General features: G+C 42.7%; 1 protein-coding gene across 1 annotated transcript in view; it reads right to left on the reverse strand.

The window, feature by feature from the left end:
• The window catches only part of LOC131938628 (uncharacterized), an 89,882-nt gene that overhangs the window by 59,822 nt on the left and 7,685 nt on the right, over positions 1-22,375 (reverse strand). The window contains exons 2-3 of the mRNA XM_059296734.1: positions 16,132-16,264; positions 15,679-15,811 (exon numbers count right to left, since the gene is read on the reverse strand). Of these exons, the coding sequence (XP_059152717.1) occupies positions 15,679-15,811; positions 16,132-16,141 (143 nt within the window). The 5' untranslated portion in view covers positions 16,142-16,264. The remainder of the gene's footprint in view (positions 1-15,678; positions 15,812-16,131; positions 16,265-22,375) is intronic.

Genomic DNA, 22,375 nt, shown 5'->3' on the forward strand with positions numbered 1-22,375 from the left:
ATGGCAATAATTACTCACTCACTACTGGATGTATGAGCGTTAACTCATCCACTGACTACATGGGTGAGTTGTATTAGAACGGTACCGACTAATTATACCACGCACATCAATAGCATGTCTTAAACTAACTGAACGTTTATGTAACCCTTCACCTTTACAACGGCGCTCACCTGTATCACCACCCACCTGTAGCCACCCACCTGTAACAACACACCTGTAGCCAACCACCTGTAGCCACCCACCTGTAGCCACCCACCTGTAGCCACACACCTGTAGCCACCCACCTGTATACACCCACCTGTAGCCACCCACCTGTAGCAACACACCTGTAGCCACCCACCTGTAGCCAACCACCTGTAGCCACCCACCTGTAGCAACACACCTGTATACACCCACCTGTAGCAACACACCTGTATACACCCACCTGTAGCCACCCACCTGTATACACCCACCTGTATACACCCACCTGTATACACCCACCTGCAGCCACCCACCTGCAGCCACCCACCTGCAGCCACCCACCTGCAGCCACCCACCTGCAGCCACCCACCTGTAGCCACCCATCTGTTGCCACACCTGTAGCCACCCACCTGTAGCCACACACCTGTAGCCACCCACCTGTAGCCACACACCTGTAGCCACGCACCTGTAGCCACACACCTGTAGCCACACACCTGTAGCTACACACCTGTAGCTACACACCTGTAGCCACACACCTGTAGCCACACACCTGTAGCCACACACCTGTAGCCACACACCTGTAGCCACACACCTGTAGCCACACAGCTGTAGCTACACACCTGTAGCCACACACCTGTAGCCACACACCTGTAGCCACACACCTGTAGTCACACACATGTAGTCACACACCTGTGTCACAAGCCGCACCTGTAAATCTTCACCCAACAATAATACACTACCCACCTTTGTCACCCCCACCTGTAAGATGCCCACCCACATGTAAAACACACACACACACACACATCCCCCCACCTGCAAAAAAAAAAAAAACACCACCCTCATTCTGAGCCATCATTGCCATGAATTCAGTATTAAAAAACATCTTTACGATTTATCTTCTGTATGCGGTTGCTATGACAACGCCTAGCTAATAACCATCTGTTGCACGTGGAAGCTTCCAACACAGGAGCAACGATTCCTGCTCACATTCTGGACACGTGACAACCACTGGGAGTGGCAGGGCGACACACCTGGGGCGGGGAGACACACCTGGGGCGGGGAGACACACCTGGGGCGGACGACACACCTGGGGCGGGGCGACACACCTGGTGTAGGGCGACACATCTGGGGCACGGCGACACACCTCGGGCACGACGACACACCTGGGGTGGGGCGACACACCTGGGGTGGGGCGACACACCTGGGGCGGGACGACACACCTGGGGCGGGCGACACACCTGGGGCGGGGCGACACACCTGGGGCGGGGGGACACACCGGGGTGGGGCGACACATCTGGGGCGGTGCGACACACCTGGGGCAGGGCGACACACGTGTCGGACACCTGTCAAACCCTGTCACTGTCATGTCGGACACCTCTCAAACCGAGGGATTGTATAAAAGTGGAGTTTCTTATTAATGCTGAGACAGGCAACAAGATATTTAAAGCAATATCAATTCAGAGGCTAATCAGTCATGTTATCCTCGTGTAATACTCATGTAATCGTCGTGTAATCTTTATGTAATCCTTATGTAATACTCATGTATTGCTCATGTAATCTTCATGTAATCTTCATTTTATCCTCATTTAATCATCATGTAATGTTGATGTAATCCTTATTTAATCCTCATGTAATTTTGATGTAATACTCATGTTATACTTATTTAATCCACATGTAATACTCATATAATCCTCACGTATCTCCCCTTACATCTCTGTATTTCCTGTATCACCTGTTAGATCAAATACACGGAAGTCGAACAGTGGGCGTGGTCTATGTAATCAAGCGACACTTACTTCTGACGTCATACACCTGGGCGAGGTGTTAACTTCTCTGACGATTTGTCCTAATTGGTGCCATTACTAGCAGACGACGGCGGAGATTAAAGTCTTTAACAGTTCCGGTTCAGTTCCACAAACGGTTGTAACAGGCTTCATATAAAAACCTGGCATTATTCCCGTCCATCTTTCCCCACCTATCATAACACATCTATCATACCCCACCCATCATACCCCACCCATCATACCCCACCCATCATACCCCACCCATCATACCCCACCCATCATACCCCCCATCATAAACTACCCCACCCATCATACCCACCCATCATAAACTACCCCACCCATCATACCCACCCACCATAAACTACCCCACCCATCATACCCACCCACCATAAACTACCCCACCCATCATACCCACCCACCATAAACTACCCCACCCATCATACCCCCCATCATAAACTACCCCACCCATCATACCCACCCACCATAAACTACCCCACCCATCATACCCACCCACCATAAACTACCCCACCCATCATAACTCACCCATCATGCAGCCCCCCCCCCCCCCCCACCTTATGCGTTATGTCGTGATGGTTTGTCTCCAAAAAATAATGATATCGATCACAAATGTGTGATCTGATCGTCTTTTAAAATCTGACACGCTTCATTAGCGCTGATTATTGATGCCGCCCTGAGTCTCATATTTGTGAGCAGTGCAGTTTAGGTTTTATTGGTCGGGGGCAGGGGGGAGGTGGTGGGGCAGGGGAGGTGGTGTGGGGATGTGTGTGTGGGGGGGGGGGTGGACAACCGACTAATGCTGTTGTGGTGGAATGAAGTGGTGCAGTGATCTTGTATGAGTTCGAACAGGTCTGTCGGTTTATTGAGATTTTTTATTGTGATCATACACATTATTTTACACGTATACAGAGTCGAGGAAATATTGTAATCTTCCTGAGTCGGTAAAATTATAAAAACCCAGTTCTGCATCTGGTATCCGGGTGGACGCCAGCCCTACTACACGCACTCTCAATGCTTTTGTGAGTGTGTGTGTGTGTGTGTGGGGGTGAACACGTTTAACTTGAGTACCATTTCAGTTAGGTACATGGCATTTCAAATCTAAGTGTTAGCTTCCATACGTAAGTTTCTAACGATTTTTAAGCGATTTCCGGTAACCGGAACACATTGACCACATGCAAACACCGATCACGTTCAGACAAAGACCACGTGTACACGGACAACCATGTGCACAAACACACAAACTGACTACACACACACACACTGACCACGTGAACACATACACTGACCATGTACACACACACACACACTGACCACGTGAACACACACACTGACCACGTGCACACACACACACACACACTGACCACGTACACACACACACACTGACCAGACAATGACTCACTTGTCCAGACGACTCGCCTCACGACGTGACGGCAACAAAACATCCGCGAAGTAAACATCGGTCACGTGACCTTCTGTGTACTGCCACCTTGCCTCCATCTTGGCCAACAACCGCACTGAGGTGGGGGAGGGTAACTTCCGTCAAGGGGACGTAACCATCTTTATACCCCGAACTACGCCGTCACTCGTCCAAATGCTGACGTCACTTCCGCTGATCTCGTTATAATTTTCTCCTTTTATTCTCTGATCAAACTTTTAACGTCCTTGTTCATTTCACGTTTGTGGTGTTAAATAACATCAAAAATGTTTACCATCAAGCCCAATGTTCTAGAATTTTCTGCAGTTCCGCTAATTCCGCGGGGCAAGGGTAAGTTTGCAAAGTCCGGGTTGAAAACCAAGGAGATACCAGGTTAAAACACGGCCTTTTACTCCAAGCTTTATATGAAATCCACCTCTCGGTGCCAACGAATCAAAGATAGAATTAATATAATTTGATTGTCACATGTTTCATCGTCAGCTAAGTTTCTATCCAAGGACAAAAATGATTTTTATAAAAGTAGCTCATAATTACATAACATTTATTCACGGCGATAAAAGCAAAAATATGAAGAAAAAAAAATTAAAAATCGAAATTAACAGAATTCCAGAGAGACTTAAAACGATGAGGGTGTTAGCACGAGAATGATGGCGGACCACACTGGACTGTGTGTGTGTTCAAACCTTGTCGTCTGCAACATCTATTTGCCCACTGGAGTTCCCTCCCGCCAATAGAAATGTCAATAAGAAACAAGAACCGGCGAGGGGAGATAATTGATGTCAACCTCGAATTATTTTGTTCAAGTCAGAAAATAGCCGATCTATGACGTCATTGTTAAACTTCCGTTTAAAACATTTCGATCCATCGGCGCAGGTCAGCCTGCTGATGTTGTACGTTGTACAATATGTCGGTTGTTGAAACCACATGTCTGAGGTTGATGCAACAGTCAGGTGTTGATATATTAGGTCAGGTGTTGATACATTAGGTCAGGTGTTGATACAATAGGTCAGGTGTTGATACAACAGTCATGTGTTGATACAATAGGTCCGGTGTTGATACAACAGTCAGGAGTTGATACAACAGTCAGGTGTTGATACAATAGGTCAGATGTTGATACAACAGTCAGGTGTTGATACAACAGTCAGGTGTTGATACAACAGTCAGGTGTTGATACAACAGTTCACTAGTAGATGTTAGTTTAAAGAGATCGAAAAGAGTTTGTTTAACATGGTGTAATGAATCGTTTGATTTTCACTGACATATATATATATATATATATATATATATATATATATATATATATATATATATATATATATATATATATCCTAATATATAAAAGACTATGCGCACTTCTCTCTCTCTCTCTCTGTCCGCAAAATATTTTCGCCGGACATTACATCAGAATCTGCAGCAATATATGAAGAACTTTATACGGACTTTGGTTGAAAATAATGTTAGATGTTTTAAATGTATAACCACAATTTTATTTAAAGAAGAAAAATATAAAAATAAAGGCGTATTCGAATGTATATTTGGCAGGATCTTGCCTTGGGCGACAGAACACGGGGGCCGGTTGGCCGAAAAGTCTACGATGAGGGGATCAAAACTGACCTCGACTGACCGGCGCCTTATATGGGCGAATTAATTAAGCATTCAAATTCTCAATGTTTTGAAAGCCTAAGCGAAGCTGGGCAGCATGCCTAGTATATATATAAATTCATATAGTAAACATGCAGTTTTGTTTACTATCAGTGGAAAATCAAACTAGTATTGGCGCGAGTTCGACAAAAAATTATTTCAAACTTCGCTAACAACGCAAAAAAATAAAAAAATAAAGTAAATAAATAAACCAGAAACGAAGCTTGGAATTCTTTGGAAACCATCTTTACCATAGCAACGGCTAGTTTTCAACTCTCACGCGATATGCTAGAATCAAGGCGGAAGCCAGGGGAAGTTTAAAAACTAAAAGCTTTTCACTGCAGGAGTTGTCTTCCTTAGCTTCCCCCCCCCCCCCCAGCCTCCATCCCCACCCGACATGACCTAGGTGGTCCAGGTCGACCCGAGGGCCGGACGCGACTTATTTATAGCAGGGAATGTATCTTAACCCCTACATGATCTGGACATCGAACCAACAATATCGATCCTGTGATTGGTGATAAGCGAGTCTGGCTAGACAGAAAATCTGCCCTGGTCACTCTGATCCAAGTTCAGGGGTAAGTGCGTTGATGTAGATCAGTTTGTCTTTGCCCTTTCACAGATAGAACGTTAGTCTGTAGATCTAAGTAACGTAGACGGAACGTTCAGGGATCTGGACGTAGACTGGGTAGGTGAAGTAGAGTGTATATTTAAGTAACGCATACTGAGAGTAGGTGAAGTAGAGTGTTTATCTAAGTAACGCACACTGAGAATAGGTGAAGTAGAGTGTATATCTAAGTAACGCACACGGACCTTTCATGGTCAGAGTAGTAGACTAAGCAGGTGAAGTAGAGTGTATAAATAACGTACACGGAACTTTCAATAAGATGAAAGGTAAGTGACTGGGTAGGATGAAGTAGAGTTTCTTAGTTTCTAATGACAAATTATTTAAAGTGAGTATTGTGAAAACGGTTGCCTCCCCCTGACTTGCTGAGTGAGCCAGAAGTTTAAAGTGGGTGGAGTTTGTTTGTTTACTTCCGGTGCGGTTGTTAGGGATTATGGGTAGGAGCTTGACTGGGGTAATTGTATGGTCAGACGCATGTCCGTGGGACTGGTAATCTCGAAAACGTCATTTTGACGTCACAATAACCCTTTCTGTTTACATGTTGGATGTTGTATCGTCACACAGACGGCAGATTTAAACAGACAAATATTCAAAGACGCCGATCATTGCTAGCAGATCGATTTCCTGGATCGTTCGACCTCCGTCTCTCGTCCGCCATGTTTGATTTGCACGTGACGAACCAAATTTGGTTCTCACTTTGTGCTGGGTGTCACCTCGAACACCTTCTCCCGTCCGCCATGTTTGATTCCACTTGACGAACCAAATTTGGTTCTCACTTTGTGCTGGGTGTCACCTCGACCACCGTCTCCTGTCCGCCATGTTTGATTCCACTTGACGAACCAAATTTGGTTCTCACTTTGTGCTGGGTGTCACCTCGACCACCGTCTCCTGTCCGCCATGTTTGATTCCACTTGACGAACCAAATTTGGTTCTCACTTTGTGCTGGGTGGCACCGTCGGATTGGTTGGCATTAGCTGACCTAGATCTGCTAGACCTGGACTAATTAACCTAAATGATGCCTCATTAAGGTTTAAATAATCAAACCGTACTGAAATCGAAATATGGGTAGCTGGTAGCATCAAATGAATGAGAAGCTAGAAGAATCGAATGAATGAGACTGATATATTTCAGACTTCGTAAAGCAACTACAGAACGATTGAATGAACTATTAATATCTCTTTGTCTTCGAGAAAAAAGACGCGGAAGGTTTTAAGATTGGTCAACTATTTGATTGGTCAACTATTTGATTAGTCAACTATTTGATTGGTCAACTATTTGATTGGTCAACTATTTGATTAGTCAACTACTTGATTGGTCAACTATTTGATTGGTCAACTATTTGATTGGTCAACTATTTGATTGGTCAACTATTTGATTGGTCAACTATTTGATTGGTCAACTATTTTATTGGTCAACTATTTGATTGGTCAACTATTTGATTGGTCAAGTATTTGATTGGTCAAGTATTTGATTGGTCAACTATTTGATTGGTCAACTATTTGATTGGTCAACTATTTGATTGGTCAAGTATTTGATTGGTCAAGTATTTGATTGGTCAAGTATTTGATTGGTCAAGTATTTGATTGGTCAACTATTTGATTGGTCAACTATTTGATTGGTCAACTATTTGATTGGTCAACTATTTGATTGGTCAACTATTTGATTGGTCAACTATTTGATTGGTCAACTATTTGATTGGTCAAGTATTTGATTGGTCAAGTATTTGATTGGTCAACTATTTGATTGGTCAACTATTTGATTGGTCAACTATTTGATTGGTCAACTATTTGATTGGTCAACTATTTGATTGGTCAACTATTTGATTGGTCAACTATTTGATTGGTCAAGTATTTGATTGGTCAACTATTTGATTGGTCAACTATTTGATTGGTCAACTATTTGATTGGTCAACTATTTGATTGGTCAAGTATTTGATTGGTCAAGTATTTGATTGGTCAACTATTTGATTGGTCAACTATTTGATTGGTCAACTATTTGATTGGTCAACTATTTGATCGGTCAACTATTTGATTGGTCAACTATTTGATTGGTCAACTATTTGATTGGTCAACTATTTGATTGGTCAACTATTTGATTGGTCAACTATTTGATTGGTCAACTATTTGATTGGTCAAGTATTTGATTGGTCAAGTATTTGATTGTTCAACTATTTGATTGGTCAACTATTTGATTGGTCAACTATTTGATTGGTCAACTATTTGATTGGTCAAGTATTTGATTGGTCAAGTATTTGATTGGTCAAGTATTTGATTGGTCAACTATTTGATTGGTCAACTATTTGATTGGTCATCTATTTGATTGGTCAACTATTTGATTGGTCAACTATTTGATTGGTCAACTATTTGATTGGTCAACTATTTGATTGGTCAACTATTTGATTGGTCAACTATTTGATTGGTCCAGCCTAACAGAGACGAAGTGTCGAATAAAATAACAGCTCTCTGTGATTATGCCTCAGCAATGACTTGAAAGTTATTGATTTTTCCATCATCCAATGTTAGAGGTTTAGCTCACACAAGCTGGTTTATCAACACTCAACTGCAAGTCATTGTATCAACATACCCATGCAAGTCATTGTATCATTGCCTGCAAGCTGGTTTATCAACACTCATCTGCCAGTCATTGTATCAACATGCCCATTCAAGTCAGTGTATCAACATACCCCTGCAAGCTGGTTTATCAACACTCAAGTACAAGTCCTTGTATCAACATGCCCTGCAAGTCATTGTATCAACACTCAACTGCAAGTCATTGTAGCAACATTCACCTGGCGATGCGCATGTTTTATCATTAGTCTAACACAAGCTGTTTACCATCATACTAGAATGGCCGATACTACAGTTTTACTGAACTATTTTGTTTTTTTAAATGGCGACCCATCTCTCCCGACCGAAGTATTTATTTTTTCCTTCGCTTCCGGACGCCCCGGGTTAAAAACTAACCTAAATTGGGAGTCAATGCCTGTGCGAGTAGTTTGTTCTGGAACCTTCGATACGTCTGGTTAATGGGCTAGCAATGAGACACGTGAGTGATGTTGTAGAAAAAAATGGCCGCCTCAAACCAACATGGCGACGCTTCTAAATGATAGGCACATTTTTCAACGTCCGCACAAAGTGCTGAGAGGTGAAAATTGATGTGTGTTAGGGTCTGGTAAGGGGCATTTTCATGTGGGGGCATTGTGTGGTAAGGGCATTGGTGACTGATGAGGGCATTTGTGTATAGGGTGTTGGTGTATTAGTGTGTTTTTGGTGTTTATTGGTGTTTATTGGAGTGTTGTGTTTATTGGAGTGTATTGGTGTATATTAGTGTATATTAGTGTATATTGGTGTTTATTGGTGTTTATTGGTGTATAATGGTGTTTATTGGTGTTTATTGGTGTATAATGGTGTTTATTGGTGTTTATTGGTGTTTATTGGTGTATAATGGTGTTTATTGGTGTGTAATGGTGTATCGGACCCCTAGGCTGTACATATTCTGCTGCCTAAACTTCGCGTGAACAGAGTCACGTGACAATAATAAAACCTTCCTCAAGCTACGAGAAGAATTTGTTTTCTTTCCTTTACGATGGGAGCATTTTATTTATCGTAATAGCGTCATCGATTTTTGTGTACTCATTTACGTCACGTGTAAATAATCCGTAGTCTCGTCAGCTTTTATCTTGCCAACCCCAGTCACGTGATGGTCTGCGTCTATAAATAGATTTGAGAAGATTATACTCCAGATAGGAGTATTTAACAAGGCAATCGTTGAGTCTGATACTAGCCTATCTAACAAGATGGTACCTTAACAGGGGCGTATGTAGATAGATGATAGCTTTACAGTGGCGTATGTAGATAGATGGTAGCTTTACAGTGGCGTATGTAGATAGATCGTAGCTTTACAGTTGCGTATGTAGATAGATCGTAGCTTTACAGTGGCGTATGGAGATAGATCGTAGCTTTACAATGGCGTATCTAACAAGATGGTAGCTTTACATTGGCGTATGTAGGTAGATGGCAGCTTTACAGTGGCGTATGTAGATAGATCGTAGCTTTACAGTGGCGTATGGAGATAGATCGTAGCTTTACAGTGGCGTATCTAACAAGATGGTAGCTTTACATTGGCGTATGTAGGTAGATGGCAGCTTTACAGTGGCGTATCTAACAAGATGGTAGCTTTACAGTGGCGTATGGAGATTGATGGTAGCTTTACAGTGACGTATCTAGATAGATGGTAGCTTTACAGCGGCCTAACAAGATGGTAGCTTTACAGTGACGTATCTAGATAGATGGTAGCTTTACAAGAAGTGTTGAGTAAGAAAGTAGCAACAGAAAGGCGTCAACTTTAAACCTAACTTGCGTCTTATTGTTAGTTTGACAGGTTTAGTAGTTGTGTCAGTAGAGGTTATGGTTAGGTTGATGTCGTTGTTATGCTCGGAAGTTATTCAATACCAGCTGACCATTAAACCAGGTCAAGAAAATATGTGTGTCGTTTTCCCAAAAAGTTTTTCTTAACATGGCGTAATAAAACTTCATTAACAAAACTATTTTGTTTGCAAACACCACAAAAACATTCATTGACTTATGCCACAGAAAAATACCACCTACTAAACCTTCATTGAAATATGCCACAGAATATTACCACCAAAACATCATAAAACATCCGAGCCTGATTCACTAAGAATAAAATACCACCAAAGTTGCCAGAAATGGCGAAAAGCCACATTAAATACCACGATTATCCCAAATACAAACCACGAAATCCGCAGAAATGTCAACATTATCCCATACCACAGAAAAAATTAACACAACAAAATTTTTCCTCAACATTTCAGAAAAAAACCGCAACATTCAAATGTAAAACCACAACCTCGGATTAGACGGATTTCACACAAATTTGAAGTTTGAAATGAAAAATCGGAGTAATCGCCTGCCGCGGAATCGTTTCGGTCAATAATAATTGCGGTATCGATCCGCTCTCGACGGCCCACCTGTGATTGGCGGATAAATATAGCACAAGGCAAACATTGTTTTAAAAGAACTAAACTAGTTCAAGAGACTAATAATTGGTTGAAGATCTTGTTGTCAGGGGTCTAGGGCTCAAGGTCAGGTGTCAAGGCCATCAAAGTCTGGAACTGAGATCAATGCTGGCAAAAGGCGAGCAGGGTGTTTAGCGTGTCAAAGTCACGTTTGGGGGTGGGGTGGAGGGGGGCGGTCTTGGATGGGCGCATCTTACAGACTGACGTCGTTAGTGCATGACGCCGAGAATACATGTCGAAATGCTCAGACGGCACGTCATATTGACTTACGTCAATTTTTTAAAGGACACCGCTCATTTGGTTGGGGGGGGGGGGGGTTATCTTTTGGGTAAATTGTGTTATATGGAGTTGGAGTGGTTCATCACATCGTTAGATTGTGTTATATGGAGTGTGGTGGTGTAATCCAGCTGCGTTACATAACACAACATTTGATATATTTTTATTTTAGTAAAATAATTCCATTTAGAATGGTGGGATAAAAAAAAGGTGAGGGCTGGCTTACAGGTTAATTTTATGTTAACACAAGATACATATTTTACAACTTGTTAGAATAAAGATGTGATTTTGTCTAAAATAATGAGATTCCAATCGTTTTAAATTACTTTTTGTAGCACCAAACTGGATCGTGATGATTAATTTAAATTTTATACAACTTTTTACGAGCTAAGATGGTGGTTATAAAAAGTCATATTTTGTGTTACATAATCTTTGCGTGATCCCTATATAGACCTGATGAAACCTCACAAATTACTTAGTAATAATTTAATTACGTTCTTACTATCAGTACAGATTAGCTACCATCTATCTACATATGCGACTGTAGTTTTTAAAATATTTAAACTGATATAATACGAGCTACAATATAAAAACATCCCGATGTCTTAATTCTAATACATGGAATATCATAGTTACACTTATAACAACGATATTACCGCTGACGTCCACACGTGACAACCTGCCCAGGTGCAGCAGGTAAATGTCAAGGTGACCCAGTACCGGCTATAGAAACCTCATCGATCTCACTGATTGATTAGCGCATTCATAATCTTTTCAAAATCTAGCGCACCCGTTCGTAAACGGGGCAAAAAACGGCATGTCAGAAATAAATAAAAAGGAGTAATTAACTGCCCCGTTTAGGAATGGAACAGATTTTTATCGTGTCGTGGTTTACAGCCTAAGCGCTAGTTCACACACAATTCATTAATTAATGACTAAAAATAATTAAAATCTTAAAATAGACGACCGGACTGTTTGTTTACTGACGGTTTAGCTTGAGCTGCAAAGCTCCGTTACACGTCACGGTATGGTGACGTCTGTACGTCATGAACGTCGGTCATCACAGTAACGTCATGACGTCAAAAACTCCTGCAATTTCTCATTGTTGCATAAAATATCAAGTTGCCAGCTAAGGTTATAGTTGCCTAGTTACCCGCTGACACAGCTGAAGGGTCGCCCATAAACGCCGTCACAAACATGGGGGGGGGGGGGGGGGGGGGGGGGGATTTTGTGACGTGAGAGGGGGCGGTTCAAAAAGTGTGACGACACATTTTTCCGTTTAAAAAATGAATTTTAGCCGTTATTTTTAAAAATGTATAAATAAATTGTAGTAGAAAATCTTTAATGTACACAGTTAATTTAGCTGAGTATTTTGGGAAGGAATAAAAAAAAACTGCAATTTTGATTGGTTTGTGGGCTGAGCTATGACATTATCTCAAAGAAAGTGCGGGTCTGGCTTTTTGTGACATGTGACAGTGCTGAGGAGGGGGGGGGGGGTAAAAAAAACTACAATAGCAGCTTTTAGTAGTCGAAACATTTGTCCTTTAGGAAATGAGTTTTGATCTTTCACTCAAACTCCCCCCCCCCCCCCTCTTGATCAATTAGTAGTTCGTGTTTTGTAACAATCCCCTCCCTCAATTAGATCTTTTTTTGTAACAACCCCCCCCCTCTTGATCAATTAGATCGTATTTTGTAACAACCCTCCCCCCTCTTTGATATACTAGGTCGTGTTTTGTAACAATCCCCACTAGTCAAAACATCAGACATCCCTAACCACCCATCGCGAAACGCTAGCGTGCTGTAGCTCTACGTCCGTAAGAGTCGTCCAGCAAAATGTCGTGTGTCGGATGACGGATGACGGATGACGGACTAGAACATTTGATATCAGGGGATCGATGCTCGCTGTTGACTGACTAATTAGGTCAAGCTGTTTCGTGATGGCTAGTCTTGATTAATCTACAGCTGATGTGGGTAGAGTTAATTAAGGCTGAATTAAGTGAGCTAAAATTAATAAAAGTACGTTTGATTTAGGTGTGGGTTATTTATGTTACTTGATAAAAGAAGGGCTAAATAAAGTAGATTTAGGGTTGGGTTATTTATGTAACTTGATAAAAGAAGGGCTAAATAAAGTAGATTTAGGTGTGGGCTATTTATGTAAGTTGATAAAAGAAGGGCTAAATAAAGTATATTTAGGTGTGTGTTATTTATGTAACTTGATAAAAGAAGGGCTAAATAAAGTAGATTTAGGTGTGGGCTATTTATGTAACTTGATAAAAGAAGGGCTAAATAAAATAGATTTAGGGAGGTTATAAATAGATCTGATATGGATTAGATAAAGCTATTGAAAGTACAATAGCTTACGATACTGTGGATTTATGTAGAAGGAACTAGGAAAGAGATAATTTAAATAGGTTTCATTAATTTTATGTGGATACAATTAATGAAGATTTGAACAAATTAGATTTGTTTGAGATTTGATTCAATAAAGGACGGTTAGTTAAGTGGTGGTTGGTTTAAAGTGAACTCCTTAAGGTTGTGCTCTAGCTGGTATGGGTTCGATTCTCCAGCCTAAATCACGAATAGCATACACATACGAATGTTGACATATATGGCACATACACATACAAATATAAACACATCTGGCACATACACATACGAATGTAGACATGGCAGATCCCCATATTAATGTAACCCTACCAACGTCTAAGAAACAAACCAGATGGCCTGTAATGTTTATGTTTAAAGTGTCCAAGTCCAAATGTCACATCATGAGACCAGACCAGTGACCCAACAGTTTAAACAACGGGGCTGGTCTATGTCCACGTACAATTACAAGGGAATCACGTCACTAGAAAGTCAGGGATTTTGTTTGTGGGGGTGAATTTAGTCTGTGGGGTATATTTTTTTAGTCTGTTGGGGGGGGGGGAATAATTTTTCAGTCTGTTCCCTGTAAAATTGGTCAGTTGAGGTCATTTATTTTAGTCATTTGGGGTCATTTATTTGAGTCTATTGGGGTAATTTTTTTGAGTCTGTTGTGGTCATTTATTTTAGTCAGTTGGGGTCATTTATTTGAGTCAGTTGGGGTCATTTATTTGAGTCAGTTGGGGTCATTTATTTGAGTCAGTTGGGGTCATTTATTTGAGTCAGTTGGGGTCATTTATTTGAGTCAGTTGGGGTCATTTATTTGAGTCAGTTGGGGTCATTTATTTTAGTCAGTTGGGGTCATTTATTTTAGTCAGTTGGGGTCATTTATATGAGTCTGTTGGGGTCATTTATTTGAGTCAGTTGGGGTAATTTATTTTAGTCATTTCCTGACAAATTTAGCCTCCGTTTGGTCATTTATTTGAGTCCTTGGCATGCCGAAGGTTAAATGACAATTTGCTTACAGTCCCACAAGTTGTATGCACGCTGAATGCTAGTTAAACGAGGGTCGAGCGAGAGTTGGGCGAGAGTTGGGCGAGAGTTGGGGAAGTAGATTAGAGGATTAGTTAGGGCAGACGTGAGCTGGGATTATAAGGATCACAAGCAGGATAATTGGGATATAGTTGGGCGGAGAGTCGGATCTCTTAATGTAAATTAGTATTTTAATTATTCTAACAATAGATTCATCGTAGGTCATATGGGTGAGTTGTTTGGGGTTGGGTATGAAACTGTAGGGGGCGGGGTTAAAGCTGGAGGGGTTGGGTTAAAGCTGGAGGGGTTGGGTTAAATCTGTAGGGGTTGGGTTAAAGCTGGAGGGTTGGGTATGAAGCTGAAGGGGTGGGACTAAAGCTGTAGGAGGTGGGGTTAAAGCTGTAGGGGGTGGGTATGAAGCTGTCAGGTATGTATGTAGAGTATGGTATGGAGTGTGGGAGTGTGGTAGTATCCAGCACCTACATACAACAGCAGTGACGACATCAACACCCAATACCCGACCACCACAGAACGATCAATGTCGCCAGCAAGGAATAGATTCCCGCCGTTCTTTCAATGGCTCTTGTGTTAGAGGGGCAAGAGTGCATTCATCCCGGGGTGGGTCTGTCTTTGTTCCTGGGTCGATATCTTCACGTCATCGGTCCGGTTTATGATATCTATCAGGTCACAGGGTCACGTTGTATTTTTACAATCATTGTGTACATTGGCTAGATATAAACATTATGTGTCTGCGATCACCGGGTATGTACAATCATTGGTTTACTACAATCATTTAGTGAACGGCTACAATCACTGTGTAGATGTCCACAATCAGTATTTACTTTCAAACGTTAGTGAAGTTTGTAGATGTAGGATATATACAATCATGTCCACAATCATTATGTGAATTTCTACAATCATTGTTAGCACCAGCGAACTGAACAGACACCTCGATTGGTACACTCAGCCAATCAAACAGCCAAACAGCCCAACAATCTCAAACAGCATTAAACAGCATCAAACAGCATAAAAACAATTAAACAGCTTCAAACAATCTCAAACAGCCCATTAACAGGCTCAAATACCCCAAACAGCCCAACAGCCTCAAACAGCATAAAAAACCCAACAAAATTAAACAGCCTGAAATACCATCAACAGCTCAACAGACTCAAACAACCAAACACATCTACAGCTTCAAACAGCATCAAACAGCCTCAAACAGCCCAACAGCTTCGAACAGCCTGAAAAAGCCTGAAACAGCCCAACAGCCCGGCTGTAATGCTGTACTCACCCCTCAAACGGAACTCTTATCATCCTGGATAGGCGTGGCCTGTGTGTGCGTTCATTGGTCGACACTTTGACGGATGTGGCGATGGTCACAGCGGGGACGCCTACCTGCCGGGTGTCCGCACCCTTGAGGATCCCTGGGGACAGTTGATGCAAATGTGATGGTGGGGTCGATGGGGGGGGGGGGGCAAGTAGCTGTTGATTTAGATTAGCCGTTGAGCTGTAGAGTCCGTGGGTCCTTTGGCTGGTCACTGAGTTGGCTAAATAGTTGCTCAGTTGATTGGTCAAATCATCGTGGTCGGATTCGTTGGTCAGACAGTTAGCTCGCTAGTTAGCCAGTGAGTTGGCCAGTTGATTAGCCAGTCATTTGGTCAGTCAGTTAGCCAGACATTTAGCCAGACATTTAGCCAGTCAGTTAGCCAGACAGTTAGTCAGCTACACCTGACCTGTGACTCACCTGTGGTCATCAAACAATGTGGGTGAGCACTTGTGTGACGTCACGATGTGTATCACTGATGACGTAATTAAACAGAGTGACAGTGCCAACCTGACACGCCGGAACTGACAGCTTCAACTGGCACCTGACTGACCTGAAACAGAAGATTCCAGAATTCAAAGCTGATACACTAAGGGCATGTACACACTGACCTGGCACACTAAGGGCGTGTACACACGATACTGACCTGACACACTAAGGGTATGTATACACATCAGAGGTATGCGAGGGGGGGTGCGGACCGCACCGGGTAACACCGTTTTAGGGCGGTGACACCAAGCAAAAAAAAATGTCAACATATATACAGAAAAAAATGATCATTCCAGTTAAATAAAGGATTAATAAGAGTTAAAGTCTTTTAATTAAGAGCAAAATTGACAAATCTTGACAAGGCTTGGAAGATGGGGGGGGGGGGGTGACACCAAACACAACCTCCACCGAAGAGGATTGGCGGGAAACCACTTTGAATATTTACAAATTGAGGTAGCTTGATGACTAGGGGTGGGTTGAGTGACAACCACCTTCTAACAAGCCCGGGTTGTTTTGTAACAAAACATCGAATGTTATACAGTCGATTAAGACGCACAAAAAGTTTTATTGGTAAATCGATGGAAATATCGATTTTAAAAAAAATCAGCGTTAAGACGGTTCTATAGCTAGGGTATATGTTTTATAAACTGGACGTATTTTTTTAAATTTTAGTAATCTCGTAATTCGATCGCGAGAGAAATCGAAAGCCTGATGGATTTTTAAACAGGAGTTGATGGTCTGACCGATTGTTTAGTAAGGGCTACAAACATCTTTCTAAAGTTATTTAGGGAATCGATTTCAGTAAGGGCTACACACATCTTTCTAAAGTTATTTAGGGTATCGATTTCAGTAAGGGCTACAAACATCTTTCTAAAGTTATTTAGGGAATCGATTTCAGTAAGGGCTACACACATCTTTCTAAAGTTATTTAGGGTATCGATTTCAGTAAGGGCTACAAACATCTTTCTAAAGTTATTTAGGGTATCGATTTCAGTAAGGGCTACAAACATCTTTCTAAAGTTATTTAGGGTATCGATTTTAGTGGAAAATATGTGTACGACAAATTCCCGAAAGACACTTGCCCGAATGCCGTTTACCAGAAGGCCGTTTTCCCGAATGGACACTTGCCCGAATGGAAACTTGCATGAATGGGACAAATTCCCGAATGGACACTTACCCTTATGCGACAAACGCCCGAATGAACACTTGCACGAATGCAACTGACGCTATCAGTAGCTCGCAACATCTAAAAGATTATTATCTGCTCATTGAAAAGCAGCCGTCCGTGACCGTATTTTACTGTCAACAGCAAGTTCTTAATTTTTTACCTCCCTTTAGTCTCAAAATCATTTAAAAACTTTATTTTAATAATAGCCTTTGGTAGGCTTTAGTAGATCGACCGGCTCTACGGTTGTAAACATTCGCGTGAACACAGCTCACCAGACTTTTAAGGTGGTCACTTCTGCTCCCCTTCTGCAATTGAATATAGTAATCTATCTAGCTATTTAATTTTGTTATCTCACCTTAGTGCCAAAACCGTTTAATTAATTTTAATGACTAATTAAACATCTAATTAAATTACAAAATAGACAGACTTGTATTGTCATCGAAGTAGAACGTATCTGGAAGGTTTAACGAAATCGCTGCATTGGATGTTGGTAGAAATTGAGTTACAAGATTTGCAACAAACCCACAAACAAACAAACAGACGTTGCGAACTAAATAAAAGCTGGTAAAAAAGACATACATTCGTCAACTCACACACACACACACTCACAGAGATAATGAAATACACATACACATATGCATGTGTATACGCATATGCGTATGCGTACACGTACACGCACTCACGCACACACATATACCAATAAGTAAGTGACGTCATTTTATATACCACCCCCTTCTTCCAATATTAAATACACAAGGTTACGTGGATGCCGATAACTTAAAAACGAAATTTCAAACTTTCAAATGTGTGCAACTATTACTTCTGCTTCACATGTCATCAACTAGAAATCCAGAAATATCTCATCGCTATTTTTAGATTTAGACCGACAACTATTCACGTCTGCTACACCACGCCCCTTACCTTTCCATCCCCTTCCCCACATTCTCTTGAGCACTTTCCGTCCACACACATCCCTCTCTCCACACACACACACACCATCTTCACACCAACACAGCTAGCTAGAAAGTTCTATTAAAGCTTTACAGACTGGATTGGGGGAGATGGTGGGGTGGACTTAGAGTTAGACAGACTGAAGTTCTTTTATTTATAGTTATTTAAATAGTTGTGTATTATTATATATTTAAATAAAATAATTTATTTTCTAATCTAATTTTTAGTGCATTATTACATAAAAGCTTGATATTTAAACGTCTTTTTAAAATTTTTCTGTCATTTCTTTTAAGAGGTAATCTTTGAAATATGTGGTTTTGAAAGTGGTTTTAGATTTGTTTTAAATTTAGTTATCTAGATGTTTTTAGATGTTGCTTCTGATTTTGTTTTATATCTGGTTTTTAGGTGTTTTGAGATGTTTTAGATAGGAACACCGCTTAAGATAAATTCGCCCTAGATAAATGAGAGTGTTAACTGCCCTGTTTAGCTTGTGTGTGGCGTTAATTCCGTTTAGATTAGGTGCAGTACATGTTAACTGTGCTATCTTCCAGCTTTTACTAAGAGGAATCTTGCTGCAAAAGTCGTGTGTAAACTTGGAAGCCAAAAGTTATTAAACACAGAAAGCCATCGCCAACGAATATCGAGGGCAAAGGTTTGATCAGTTGTGCTATAAAAAGCTTGCTTTGCTGACGTCATTTCAAATCTGAGTCTCGTTCATCCATTCTGAATGGGCTAATTAAAATTCTAATTATGGATATAATGTTTTAACATCCAGGGACTAACATTTTCTGTTGACTAGTGTTTGCAAGTAAATCTAAACTAATGTTTACAGTAAATCTAGACAAATGTTTACAAGTAAATCGATGAATTTGTTTATAAGTAAATCGAAACAAATGTTTACGCCATTTCAGCGGCTAAATACATTTGTGTACATACTAGCGGTTCGTGTTGTGGGGTTGTAAGGGGGTTGTATGTGCTCTAGGGTTGTAGAGTGTTGCATGGTTGATAACTGTTTTCTCAAAGTAAAAATGGTTGATACAAGTTAATTTGTAATTTGGAATGTATCAAACCATGTTGCCAGAACCTATCCCTTGTGTACGCGCTCCACCCACTTTGGGTGTGTACAAGCTCCGCCCACACAACTTAGGGAGTGTACAAGCTCCACCCACACAACTTTGGGTGTGTACAAGCTCCACCCACACAACTTTGGGTGTGTACAAGCTCCACCCACACAACTTTGGGAGTGTACAAGCTCCACCCACACAACTTAGGGAGTGTACAAGCTCCGCCCACACAACTTTGGGTGTGTACAAGCTCCACCCATAGAGCCAGTGTTTCTTCCAGACTTTTTTCTCCGGGGGGGGGGGGGCACTTGAAATTTTCTGGGGGGGGGGGGGGGTAGACTTTCTTCGGGGGGAGGCGGACACTGTTAAAAATATTTTTTTTCTATATAATATCATTTCGTTTGGGGGTGGGGGGCGGTAGAAACTCTGCATACAGCTTTGGGAGTGTACAAGCTCCACCCACACAACATTGGGGGTGTACAAGCTCCGCCCACACAACTTAGGGAGTGTACAAGCTCCACCCACGCACCAACTTAACAAACAGAAAATGGAATAGGCCTGTGATCTGAAGCCCTACAGTTGTCGTATCCCGTCACCATCAGTACACGTCTCTGTAACACTTGATTGGTCTAGAACTGCTGGGTAGACTGTGGGGGCGGGGGAAAGGGGGGGGGGTGAAAGCTAAAAATAGAAATGTGGAAGACGATCTTAAAGACCGCGGTGAACTTGATTCACAAGTCACGTTATGTAAGTCATCACAACAAGTCACGTGATGTAAGTCATCACAACAATGCTCTTGATATAAGTCATCACAAGTCAGATATTGTAAGTAATCACAAGTCAGGTGTTTAAAGTGTAAAAAAGACACGTGCAAATGTAGTGTGATGAGACCGATACACTCTACTTCACCCAGGGTCAGACCAACCCCGCCCGCATGTGCCCTTGACCCAGAGACTGACCAACCCCACCCAGGTATGACTTTGACACAGAGACAGACCAAGCTCATCCAGATGTGACCTTGACCCAGATATAGATCAACCTCCACCCAGGTATGACCTTGACATAGAGACAGACCAACCTCATCCAGGTATGACCTTGACTCGGCCCGGTTGAACCACGTATCAAGGGCCACCACTCTAAAACAACAAAATGACCTCCAAAAGATGGAAATTGATTTGATGTTCCTACACTGAACTCGCGTTATCCGCGTCATAAACACCCTCCACTACACCCCACTGCACCCCACCCTAACCCCCCCCCCCCCCCCCCACACACACCTTATGGCAATATTTATGTTGACGTTATCAATGGATTTTCATGTGACATTTGAAAAGAATTCTGGGATGGCAAGTCTAATAGCCTGCTCATCAAACATGGTGGCACGGTGGGGATCTAGGTAAGACATTCCGGGGTGGGGGAAGGGGGGGTGGGGTTTTTAACGACATGATTAACGAACCGCTGAGATAATTAAGGTCAGAATGTGGGGTGGGGTGGGGTAGGTAGAAACACTAAGACCACAATCAACAAGTAGTTCGCATCATTCCCGCCCCGGGTGGTGGGGGGGTGGGGTGGGGGTGGGGTAGGTAGAAACACTAAGACCACAATCAACAAGTAGCTGTTCGCATCATCCCCGCCCCGGGTGGTGGGTGGGGGTGTGGGGGACGATGCTGTGAGACGAGGGATCGGTAGAAAAACTCACATTCAACTAGTGTCAGTTCCCCCCACCCCCATCCACACAGGGTGACTAACCACGTGTCAGTCATGTGACCTCACCCAGGCTTTTGATTGGCTGCTGATGTAGCCAGTTACCAGCGCAGTAAAATTGATCCTTGATGCCAACACCAGGTCTTGTCAGAGTTCCGTGCCTTTGTTGTTTTTCCAAGGTGTAGGTAAAACTCAATGTCTGAGAAAGTCTGGTGGCGTAGTTGCGCCCCTTTGTCCGAGTAGATGTAGCGTAGTTGCGCCCCCTTGTCATGGTTGATGTAGCGTAGTTGCGCCCCCTTGTCATGGTTGATGTAGCGTAGTTGCGCCCCCTTGTCAGGGTTGATGTAGCGTAGTTGCGCCCCCTTGTCATGGTTGATGTAGCGTAGTTGCGCCCCCTTGTCAGGGTTGATGTAGCGTAGTTGCGCCCCCTTGTCAGGGTTGATGTAGCGTAGTTGCGCCCCCTTGTCATGGTTGATGTAGCGTAGTTGCGCCCCCTTGTCAGGGTTGATGTAGCGTAGTTGCGCCCCCTTGTCAGGGTTGATGTAGCGTAGTTGCGCCCCCTTGTCAGGGTTGATGTAGCGTAGTTGCGCCCCCTTGTCACGGTAGATGTAGCGTAGTTGCGCCCCCTTGTCACGGTTGATGTAGCGTAGTTGCGCCCCCTTGTCACGGTTGATGTAGCGTAGTTGCGCCCCCCTTGTCAGGGTTGATGTAGCGTAGTTGCGCCCCCTTGTCAGTGTTGATGTAGCGTAGTTGCGCCCCATTGTCATGGTTGATGTAGCGTAGTTGCGCCCCCTTGTCAGGGTTGATGTAGCGTAGTTGCGCCCCCTTGTCAGGGTTGATGTAGCGTAGTTGCGCCCCCTTGTCAGGGTTGATGTAGCGTAGTTGCGCCCCCTTGTCATGGTTGATGTAGCGTAGTTGCGCCCCCTTGTCATGGTTGATGTAGCGTAGTTGCGCCCCCTTGTCAGGGTTGATGTAGCGTAGTTGCGCCCCCTTGTCAGGGTTGATGTAGCGTAGTTGCGCCCCATTGTCAGGGTTGATGTAGCGTAGTTGCGCCCCCTTGTCAGGGTTGATGTAGCGTAGTTGCGCCCCCTTGTCAGGGTTGATGTAGCGTAGTTGCGCCCCCTTGTCAGTGTTGATGTAGCGTAGTTGCGCCCCATTGTCATGGTTGATGTAGCGTAGTTGCGCCCCCTTGTCAGGGTTGATGTAGCGTAGTTGCGCCCCCTTGTCAGGGTTGATGTAGCGTAGTTGCGCCCCCTTGTCAGGGTTGATGTAGCGTAGTTGCGCCCCC

Source organism: Physella acuta, unplaced genomic scaffold (assembly GCF_028476545.2).
Source record: "Physella acuta isolate Inbredline_101_S28 unplaced genomic scaffold, ASM2847654v3 ptg000254l, whole genome shotgun sequence".
Classification (NCBI taxonomy): Eukaryota; Metazoa; Mollusca; class Gastropoda; family Physidae; genus Physella; species Physella acuta.